Source organism: Mesoplodon bidens, assembly GCF_964165515.1.
Source record: "Mesoplodon bidens genome assembly, chromosome: 12".
NCBI lineage: Eukaryota > Metazoa > Chordata > Mammalia > Artiodactyla > Ziphiidae > Mesoplodon > Mesoplodon bidens.
This window is the reverse complement of record NC_138168.1, coordinates 91,696,414-91,708,061: the sequence shown is the minus strand read 5'-3', so window position 1 is coordinate 91,708,061 and position 11,648 is coordinate 91,696,414. Positions and strand designations below refer to the sequence as shown.

Here is an 11,648-nt window from a genome sequence, read left to right as displayed (position 1 = left end):
CTTTGCATAAAACCCCCCAAATCAGCTAAGTATTAGAATCCACTAGTGATACAACATCCGATGCATCTGGATTGAGCAAAAAATGGGAACTTACGGGGCTTACAAACTGAAAATTTAGAAATCCGTGATTCAGAGTTCAGAGACACTCTCCATCCAGGCTCCTGGCCTGGGTGGGCTCTTCCCAAGCTCCACCTGGTGGTCGCTGGCTGTTTCAGACTCGTGTCGTCACACAGGCAGTCCAGCAGAAGACAGGGTCCTCGTCCCTGCCTGCTGTCAGCATCTGGAATCTGTCACCGAAGAGCAGTTCTCCATGGGGACAGGCCCTGAGACAGACAGGTGCATACCAGCTTCAGGCTCCCCTCTGAGGGTTCAGGCACGTGCTGACCGTCTCCTGCATTGGAGCAGGTTGCCCGCAGCGAACCTAGAAAAGTCATCCCGTGACTGGGGTTGTTGACGCAGGACTGTGCAGTCCCCTCCCCTGGAATTCATCAGTACTCTTGGCCTGTGAGATTCTCCATCTGATCTCTCCTGGCCACAGGGTCCTCCCACACCTCACCTACGAAGAATAAGCTGACAGCTTTTTTTTTTTTTAAACATCTTTATTGGAGTATAATTGCTTTACAATGGTGTGTTAGATTCTGCTTTATCACAAGGTGAATCTGTTATACATATGTTCCCGTATCTCTTCCCTCTTGCGTCTCCCTCCCTCCCACCCTCCCTATCCCACCCCTCTAGGTGGTCACAAAGCACCAAGCTGATCTCCCTGTGCTACGCGGCTGCTTCCCACTAGCTATCTATTTTACGTTTGGTAGTGTATATATGTCCAAGCCACTCTCTTGCTTTGTCACGGCTTACCCTTCCCCCTCCCCATATCCTCAAGTCCATTCTCTAGTAGGTCTGTGTCTTTATTCCCATCTTACCCCTAGGTTCTTCATGACCTTTTTTTTTTTCTCGTAGATTCCATATGTATGTGTTAGCATACGGTATTTGTTGAAGTCACAACTGTGAAGTTTTCAGGGCAGCGTGGGGTTAGCAAAACCTCCTGCTGATTTGCTGAACTAATGCTGTAATATCTTTTTTCTGTGCTGATTCCCCGCTGACCCAAGGAGGCTGCCGTGACCTGTAGCTGCAGGTCTTAAACCTGGTGAGCTCAGCAGTTTGCTGACACCCCAAGGAAGGACATTTCACACCTTCCGTGTGGCCAGGATGCGGCCCCGCCTCTGTTTAGGGCAAATAGAATTTGTCCCCCGAGAGCTGTGCTTCTTCTCTGGATGTGATCACACTCTACACAGCAAGAGGGAGATCACACCCCTGGGCCAGTTTTGAGTGACTCAACGCGGGGAGCTTGGATTTGTGGGATTTCCAGCTTCACGGGTCACAGCGACGCGGCAGATCTGCTTTACTTCCCGCCCCTTCCCGTGGATGGTGCACCTGGAGGACCCTGTGTCGGGACATGGGCTTCCTTCTCGCTGTGGCCACCCCACAGCGGGAGGCCCCACCTTTCCTCTGCTGAGGCAGCAGAGACACCCAGCAGGAGGGTCCCTGGCCCGGGAGAGCCGGCGTGAGCGTGCACTGGGTGCCCCGCGTCCACACTGTGTCGAGGCCTCTGGCAACCAGAGTGAGCAGGTTTGCCGTGTGAGGACACGGACTCCGTCTCGGGACTCAGGATGGGCGTCCCTGGGGGACGTGGAGGGGGCATCCTTAGTGCACAGTGGCCACTAGGCAGCCCCGTCGTCCTGAGATTGTTGTCAGGCGCTCTGGGTACTGCCTGGCGGCATCCTCACTGGGCACCCGCGGCAGCACCACGAACGTGCCACGGCTCTTTCGGATCCACCCCTGTCTTCTGAGTCATCTGTATTTGTAGGGACGATGGGTTACCATCTCCGCATTTGGTAGATCGTTTTAGACAGTGACCTGCTAGAGACTCTCTGCCAGGCCCGGAGTCCCCCAGGGCCTGAGGTAGGTGGAAAAGCGTTGCCCGCACAGACCTGCGAGCTTGTAATGCTCACAGCAGCAGCCCTGGCCGTGCCCGCCTGCTCCCTGAATGAGTGCCCTGCAGAAACTCAGCAAGTGGATCCAGTCCTTGTTAGGGGCTGAGCTGTGCCCTCCAAAATCCACGTTAGAGCCCTCACCTCCTGGGCTTCAGAATGTGACCGTATTTGGAGAAGGGACCTTTGCAAAGGGGAGTAAATTAAAATGACATCATTAGGGTGGGCCCTAATCCCACATGAGTAGCGTCCTTATAAGAAGGGTGATCGGAGCATAGACACACACAGAGGGACGACCATGTGAGGACACGGGGAGGACAAGGAGAGAGGCCGGAGAAAGCAGCCCTACTCACACCTGGTCTCGGACTTCCAGCCTCCAGACTGTGGGATGAGGTGTCTGCTGCCCGAGCCCTCAGTCTGGCTGTTTGTTACGCAGCCCTCACTGACTCATGCAGTGAAGAGTGCTGAGCAGGAAGGCAGAGGGCAGGGGGTGTTCCCACTGCCAGGACGCATTGCCCCGGAGGTTGGGGTGGTGGCCCCCCCTCCCGAGGGCACTGCGTCCAGTCTGCAGCTGGAGTCCAAGTTCAGGCTCCAGTCACTGAGCGCACTGGGGTGATGCCCCTGCATCCTTCTGTAAGCGGGGACGGAGCACCGCCAGCAGGACCCCCGTTCTCCCCGGTGTTCGTGGCCTCGCCCTTAAGGACACGCAGTGTGTCTGAGCTGTCAGGCAGGCGGATGCTGCCCCAGCCTCTCCGGCCAAGTCATCATCCCTGTGCACTCCCTGCCCTCCTCCCTGCGCCCCTCTACCTGCTGCTCCGGCTCTCTGTGGGGCAGGGAGCTGGCCCTGTTATTTCTCGTGCCCGTTGTCGCGGAGGCCTGTGTTTTGAAAGGCAGGAAATACCCCTGGGACTCTAACTGCTCCAGGGGCCTCCCCAGGTGACGGGCTCACAGTGGTTGCCAAGCTTCCGTGTGTTGGCATCAGCAGCCACCATGGCCCACGACCAGCCTGCCTGCCCAGCTGAGGGGGAGGGACCCCGGCCCAGGCCTCAGGGAGCCACCTCGGCTGCAGGGGTGTGTGTCCTCAGGGACTCTTTAAAGAGGAAAATGCAGGTCAGTGGATGGGGTTTGCTGAGCGCAGGGGGCTGTGTGCCGGGAGCGGCCGGGCGGTGCTGGGTGTTTACCCCGGGATGGAGGAGCAGGAACCACCTGTAGAAACCCAGGTTCTCAGGGGCAGGTAGACATGACCAGACTTGCGATGCTCTGACGTCTTAGGGTCCCAGCAGGACAGGCCTTCTGACAGAAGGAGCCGGTGCGTGAAGGAAAATACTCAAAACTCCCATGTCCCTCTGAATCTCCGTGTTCTCTATTTCTGCCTCGAAGGGAGACCAGGCCCAGCCCAGACGGGGGGCCACGGCCTGCATGATGTGGGCCTGGTCTGTACTGGGTCCCATGGTGGGACAGGTGAGGAGGGACAGGGAGAGGCCCCCTTGCAGCATCTGTGCCCATAGGACGGTGCACAGATCCGCCCAACAAGTCAAAGCCTCATCAGATCCTCGTGCGGGTTTCGCTGCAGCAAGGGTCCCGAGGGAGCAGGGTGCCCCCCCTCCCCCGGGTGCAGGGGGCATAGTGTTCTCTCCGCAGAGTAGCAGGGCTGTTGCTATGTCAACCGGGGGCCGCTGACTTCCCCTGCCTGTTCAAGTATGCATGGCCAGAAGCATCTGCCCGATGGTGGTTTTTGTTTTTTTTTTAAATTTTTTATTGGCGTATGGTTGATTGACAATGTTATGTTAGTTTCAGGTGTACAACAAAGTGAATCAGTTATACATATACATATATCCAGGCTGTTTTTAGATTCTTTTCCCATATTGCAGAGTACTGAGTAGAGTTCCCTGTGCTCTACAGCAGGTTCTTCTTATCTATTTTCTATATAGTAGCAGAGAGTGGTTTTATATCCCACACGCCTTAGGACACGAGCCGCGGTGAAGCACTGGAATTCGGAATCCACTTAGATTCAGGCCTGTTCTGCACTCTGCGTGGGCGTCTGGCTCCGTGGTTTCCCATGGGTACTGCTCTCCAAGTCCTCCCCAAGGGGCCAGTCCTGCCATGTGGGCTGAGGGGTCCTCGCCTGCCACGGGGCCTATGAGCCTGAGATGCTGGGACATAAGCTCTCCTGGGCACCTTCCTGGAGGTGGTGGCTCAGTCCTCAGACGGTGCCTCGAGGTTCCCTGTGCATCCCGCTGTGCGGCTGACAGCTCAGCCCCGTGCAGGAGAGTAGTTCTAGTCTGCCCTGGCTCTGGGCCTGCCTACTTTCTCAGAGAAATATGTGGAAACAAAGTACAGAAAAGCCAGCTCGGGTGGCAGTGCAAACAGATCTTTCTTGTCTTCTTTTTCCCTATAAGAATAGTTTTTGGGGAAATATATTAGCTTTTTTTTTTTTTACAATTCCTTAGCTCCATCATAAATGTCTTGGGGAGAATTCTGGCGCTGCCGGGCGGATGGCTGGTCGCGGTCTATCCCAGTGCCTGTATCCCCAGCAGCTCCGCTTCCTTCCGGGACCCTCCGTGGTGCTGGGGTCTCTGCGTGTCCCCCCACCGTGTGGGTGCAGGCACCACCTGGAATGCGGTTTGTCCTTGTCCTCTCATTCCCCGGATGGAAATTACATTTGAGTAAGCAATTCATTAAGTGAACGTTGTAAGTAGTAAAAGTGTACGGCGTGAGACAGTGATGCCGTGGAGAATAGTAAAGGGCAGAGAAGGAATAGAGCTGGGAGGGAGGGAGGCTGAGGCGCGAGTCGAGGGGTGAGGGTCCCGGTGCAGCCACAGGCACCAGCACCCGGAGGACGGTGGGCTCTGTCTCCGCCCTCACGCGGCTGCTGGGTTGGGCCCTTCCTCTCTTGCACACGCGGGGTGGGTGTGAGCAGTACATGAGTCATCAGCACATTCTTAATGACAGGAGGATTCTAATTATCCTGATTCAATTAGGTGGTGTGCTCATTAGGGGCTGTTGAGTTATTCACTCAAGTGCCAGCTTATGTTTGTTTTTGTGAGTTTCCATTTTCAATTAGGAGGAAATTAAATTTAGGGACCTGTAAAGGATGATTTGACATTCACCGTTTGAACTCAGATATAACACTCAGTACCCACCATGCCAGAATAACATAGAGTACGTTTGCTTCAGATCGTGTTAAAATCAACCAGAGCCCCCTTTGAAAACCCCCTCAATCACACCCGCCACCCAGTCCCCGCCAAAGGCAGCCACTGGCTTCAGTTGTACGTGTGGTCGGTCCCTGTTCTCCACGTCTTTGTGTTTTTTTTTTTTTTTTTTTTTTTTTTATTTTTTTTATTTTTTTTTTTAAGGTCAAGGATTACGTTTTATTATTGCACTCCCTGCACCTGGAAAAGTACCTGCTACACAGCAGGTGCTCAATAAATACATGTTGAAATGAATGGTTAAATTTTATGATGCCCAAAATACAACATAGAACATTTCTTAGGTAGAAGGAAGATTATTTCATGGAAGATGGTGACCAGTTAGTTGTTCTTTAACTCAGGAGGGAAGGCTTGGATCCAATTCATCTGTGTGGCAGTGGAACACTTAGTTAATGTGATGTTTAGTCCCTGTATGTTCCTCCCCTCCCAGGCACCAACCTTGTGCTCCACTCTTCCCTGACCACCCACAAAGGCTCAGGGTGTCCATGATCAGATCCAAAGAGAACTCCAAAATATACCATGTGTACACCGACCTTCTGAGTGCAACATCACCAATAAACAATTCCGCTTGACCATCCCACTATAATAAATCAGTCTAATCGAGCTGACCATTCTCCCACCGACACCAGTTTCATTTCCTGACTTCTCTACTGATGATGGTGACCATGCCCCATCTCCCTACCAGCCACACCCCAAGCCCAGGACTCGCATTTGAAGCATCTCCCACAGTGAATTACGCACAAAGTCTAGGCAGTGCTTTCACTGGTACAGCCTCCATCCTGGCCTTCGTTCGACTCCTCGTTAACAAATCTGTGCTGAGCGCCCCTCCATGCCAGGCACTGGAGGACACTGAACAAGACAGAAATGGACGTGGCTCAGAGGTGAGAGGGGAAGCCAGTGATCACACAAGCAACCACACTGAAAGGGAAACAACACAGACCATGCAAGAAGCCCAGGACATATGGACACCCTGCCTGGAACAGAGTAGTGTCTGGAAAGAGCAATGGCTAAAATAAGTAATATGTGGACCATGAGTTGTTGGACAGACGGACACCAGGAGGCTGAGGAAGCAAGGAGAGTTTCAGTGACGTTTAAGCTGAGAGCTGAAAGTCAGTGCAGGCCTTGCTGGGAGAAAACCTACTTATGCAGAATGGTCAGAAAAGAATTACACTGCAATTACATAACACATATACAGCCAGCTCTTTGGTGCTAATGTAAATTCCATGGGAGCATGAACCTCTCATTCTAATGGTGGAGTAGGTCACACGCAGGGGCCACACGCACTGGACTATCACCAGTGACCCTTGTGTCAAGATTGTGCTCTTCCACTTGCAGTTCTTTCCCTGTACTTTATCAGTGAATTTACCGCTCTGAACTTAAAGCTGAACTCTTCTGCCTGCGGGTCCAATCACCAAGCGTGGCACCTCCCACCCTCGTGGCTGCTGTGCAGATGAGGTGCCTGAGGCTCAGAGCGGTTAAGAAACTTGTTCACGGCAAAAGACTCGTTCAGGAGTAGACAGATCATCTTGTCCAGGACCGTCTGATGATGTAAAGCTCACACTCTCTCTTCTCTACAAGATGAGACGGAACAGTGAGCTCCCAAGCACACGCACAAGTGCTCTTGAGGATGTGCAGGAGGGAGAGGCTGGCAAAGCCTCCTTGAGAAGAGGCCAGCCCTGAGCACAGCGCTGACGCGATGAGTAGCAGCTGGAGAGGCAGAGGAAAAGGACCAAGGCAGCTGGGAAGGGGACTCCACGGGCTGCTGGCAGGATGACTTCAGGGGCAAAGGAGGCCAGCCCGGCTGCTGCTGACAGTTCCCGCCAGGAAGTACAGGGGAAGCAAGGTGGAAATGGGGTGGCCAGGGTCTGAATGCCAACGGAGGACTCCAGGCTTCAGCTTACAGGAAACGGGCAAGGATTCTGAACACGGGACGAGGAGGAAGACCCATGTCTCTGAAAGATGAATGGTCATGGACAACGAGGACAGGTGGCCTGGGAAGAGGACGACCTTGTGACAAGGAACCACGCAAGTTGACTGAAGTCTGGAGAGGGTCTCATATATGTCTTAATATGTGGCATGGCATTGCTGCGGCCTGACGTGTCAGCTGACCATTTGTGAAAATAGGAATGGAGCCAATTCTGTTTCTCCGCCGTCTGGATGCTATAGGGAAGAGAGCCCCCAGCTGGATATCCTTCTAAGCTGGTCCGCACGTTTTCCACTGAAGGATAGATCAGATGAAGAGGAACAGCACTTCCTGGGGCCCTGCTTTCTTTGCCCAGTGTCACCAAGCTCTCTTTAAACTCAGAACACAACCATTTTGATTCATCGGCCCCCATGGAGCCAACGCTTGAGAACTGACCTATTATAGGCCAGGACTCTCCTTTAGGTATGGATGAGGCATGCTCCTTCAGAAGCTTCCTAAGCCTAAAATGTCCCCAATTATCTTTTTGATTTCCTTGAAAGCGTCCCGGGGTTGAGCCAATAAGGTAAACATTTGTTTCTGAGAGGTCGTGCTCCTGGATGGTATCTATCCACTCCTTAAGGGGAGCGACGTTATAAGCCATCAAGTAGCTGATGAGGTCAGCTTTAAAGTGTGTGGTTGATTCTCCAGAGCTGTGGGTTCCATGGACTATTCGTGGGTACAAGGGGCTCAACCATATTCCTTGTGTTTTCTGGTGCCAGTCGGCGTGAATGAGGTTGGAGGTGTGTATGACAACCCGGAGGCCTTCTTCGTATAGCAGTAGCATCATTTTCGTGTGGTGTGTTCCAAACGCAATATCCAACTTTGCTTCACTCTGTATGACAGACTCTAGGTCTATCCACCTCATTACAAATAGCTCAGTTTCATTTCTTTTTATGGCTGAGTAATATTCCATTGTATATATGTGCCACATCTTCTTTATCCATTCATCCGATGATGGACAATTAGGTTGTTTCCAGCTTCGGGCTATTGTGAATAGAGCTGGCAGAGGGCAATGTTTTCGTAAGGCTTTGCCTGGGCGTGAAGGTGAGCCTTTGCTTCGCGTTTGTCGCCATGCACAAGCAGGACTGGTTTCGTCCTGCTTCAGTTGTACGTGTGGTCGGTCCCTGTTCTCCACGTCTTTGTGTTTTAAAGCGTACCTATAACCAATCTGTGTATAAACAGCACGTGGAATTGTTTTATGCATTTTCAGCATTTCATCAGTGGAATTACAGTGCACGTGTTTTTCTGCCACTGCCTTTTTCCTTCAACATGTTACTGATTGTTTTGTCTTTCCCCTTGATGGGCATTCACATTATCTCCAGTTTTGGGCTGTTAGACACGGCTGCAGTGGCAGCCCGAGTTTCCTGCAGTTACAGCCATAGGAGTGGAATTGCATCATAAAGTATGTACATTTTCAACCTGATTAGGTGCTGCCAATTGCTCTCTATTTCAGTTTCTATTAAGTGGGAGGACTTGGTGTCTTCAGACTTTTTTAAACATTTTGCCAAACTAGTGCATGAAATATTTTGTGTTTCTCTGTTACTGGTGAGGTTGGGCATTTATTGAAATATTTCGTTGGCCATTTTGGTTTCCATGTGAATTGTCTGTTCACGTCCTTTGTTTATTTTTCTGTTGGGTTATGTCTTCTCCTTAATGATCCCTGATGTTCTTTATAAATTTTAGACACTCATCCCTTGTCATTAAGGCTCCAAATAACTTCACATGGTTTGTTGTCTTTAACTTTGTCTGTGTGTGGGGTCTTTTGCAATATGAAGGTTTTGAGCTCTTCAAACCCATCAATATTTTTGTTGTTTTTCTCTTTGTTTGTCATTTAAGAAGTTCTTCCTACCTAAAAACATAGACTGTCTCCTTTTTCTCCTAATACTAAATTTTTGTACTAAATTTGATTTTGTATGTAGTGATATAGAAACCTAATTTTATTTTTCTTGTAGAGAGACAATTATTATCTGTGGATCCATTGAACAGTCCATCTTTGAGTTGCCTCTTTTTCTCTCTGTACATTTTAGGTGCTATGAGCCCCTTAGCCACCAGGAAAGTAAACAGATTATTAAGCTGAAAATTATTTTTGACATAGGCAGTAGGACACGTGATCATTCTGAATCATAGTTTTCAACAGTGCTGGACTGGAGTCAAATTGTTTCTTAGGAGGCAGAAGAAGAGGCATTGAATCTGGACCCGGAGCGGGGCAGATCACACCTGGTTACTGTGTTGTGCTCACACCCTGCACTCTGCAGGGAACAGAAACCAGGAGGGGTTCATAGATGTCTTAGGGGCACCCTTCCCCCACCTGCTAGAATGTAAGGGCCTTGGACATGGGCCTCAGCACTTGGAGCAGGCCTGGCCCTGGAAGGTGTTCCATAAATATTTAGTGAATAAGTTCCTGTAAAGCATGTTCTGTAGGAAACAATGAAGGAACTGGTGTCGTAACATGCAGGAAAGAGCACAGTAAAAACAGGCTAGGTTTCCAAGTACTTGGCCATTTTGTGGAGAGGGGCTCTGGATACCGTGGGTGCAGTGGGTAGAGGCCGTGGGGAGGCATGTCTGGTTCACACGAAGCTCTTCTCAGATTTGGAGCCTTCCCAGGTTGCAATGACTCACCTAAGTGGACATGTGTGTCCTGTCCTGGGGTTTTACGTGGGGTGGCATTGGCCAGAGGGCGGGCTGTGCAGAAGTGTGAGTGTCCTCTGTGATCTTGGTGGTCCTCAGCCCGAGGCTCCCGGCCCATCAACAACAAGCTCCTTCTCTGTCCTCTATGGAATTTACAGGGTCCATGCTCTTCTGTCTCAGTCACCTGACTCAGGTACAGTGAAACCTTAAGAAATGGCGCCGATGGACTCCCGGTCTGGTCTAAATGGCGGCGCCCAGTTTTTAGAGAAAGCTCTATAAGGATGTCCCTGATTAGAAGCTAGAGTGTTTTCATAAACGTTGAGGGTTATGCTATTGACTTAACAGTCATGTTCACGTGATCCATTTGGGGATCCTTATACATAGGGGGTTTCTTGGAGTTCATAATTCTATCTGACCAAGGATTTTTTGCATCACAGCTTCAAGTGACTTGCAGGTTTAGAACTATTTAAATATGGAATAGCACTGTGAAAAATATCAAGGCAAAGAGGAAATGTTAAAATTGGTGAAGATATGAGTTTAGACAAGTTAAATCTGAATGAATCATTGCAGACACTAAGCTTGTCCTGAGTTTTATAAATATCTGCTAACTCTTGTAAATTTTATTTCTGATGTTAGGGGTTTCTTTTTCTCCCTCTCCATTTAAAAATAACTCTTGATTTCTTCTACAGTCTCCATTGAAACAATATTGCTGGCATTTGTATGAGACTGTTCACATTGTCAACCTGTATGTGTTTTCACACATACTCATCTTGTAAACATACAATCGATGTGTCTGGGCTCTAACCACACCCCTGTTGTGTTAGGCTCGGGAATGTGTCATGGAATCATTGGCAGGAAAGGACTGAATAACCTCTCATGCCTTTGGGCATTTTCTTGGTGGCAGATCCCATTCCTGGAATCAAAGATTTCTCCTTCAGGACTTTTCTTTTGAAACTCCATGGATTGGTACCACCCAAGTTCTGTGTAAAAGTTTGCCATCTCCCTGGCTGATCTCACTGTATCCAATTATGTAGATTTTTTAACTCAAGAAAGCCATATTCTCTTTCATCTGTGAAGTGGGACCCATTCTGGTAATATAGCTTCTAGGGCTATAGGGACAATGGAAATGGTCAAGCTTGGAAGACAGTTAAAATATGCCAAACTGTAAGGCAGCACCTGGCTCAGAGTCACCATGAAAGGCTCTAGTGTTAGCTGCTGCCAGCACTGCTCTCTGACTGTGACGGCCACAGTGGAGCCCTCTGTGTCATGATCTGCCTTGGTCTCCTTGCTGCCCAGTATCTGGCTCTGCTCTTGAATGGTCTTGGTACCTGGCCCTTCCTTTCTCCCTGCGCCTGTCCTTCCAAGTCCTCCTCCAAAGCTGGGCTCCATTGCCTTCCAGTAAGTAATGCATCTGGGGGACGGACCTATGGAATTTTCTGGAAGTGTTTCTAAAATGTTGAGAGACTTCCTCCCAAAGCAGTAGTTTTTTTAGGATTGTTGAGTTATAACTTTCCTTTCTGTCATTTTACTTTTGATAATAACGAACTGGAAACAACCTACATTAATACAGGATTATATAAGTATATGACTGTATCCTGTACATTAATACAAAATTGGAATATTCAACAATAAAATAGATATTGAAATGTTAGTTGATAAAAATATCCATATGTATGAAATGCGAAAGGCGAATTATGACAGTCATTTGGCAAAAATTATATTTTAATTAAAAATGAGTATTATCTATACATACAAATTCTAGAAGGACATAAAAGACAATGTCAGAAATGATTCTCTGTAAGTGGTAGTGTTACAGACTGTTTTTATTTTACTTGGTATACTTTTTTCCCATTTCTTTTG

General features: G+C 49.5%; 1 protein-coding gene across 1 annotated transcript; it reads right to left on the bottom strand.

Moving 5' to 3' along the window:
• Positions 1-6,396: 6,396 nt before the first annotated feature.
• LOC308625909 (tyrosyl-DNA phosphodiesterase 1-like) lies at positions 6,397-8,025 on the bottom strand (the record flags this gene model as incomplete). Its single annotated transcript, XM_081250504.1, has 1 exon — positions 6,397-8,025. One exon carries the CDS (start codon positions 8,023-8,025, stop codon positions 7,165-7,167), a length of 861 nt encoding a protein of 286 aa, XP_081106630.1. The 3' UTR covers positions 6,397-7,164.
• Between the last annotated feature and the right edge of the window lie 3,623 nt (positions 8,026-11,648).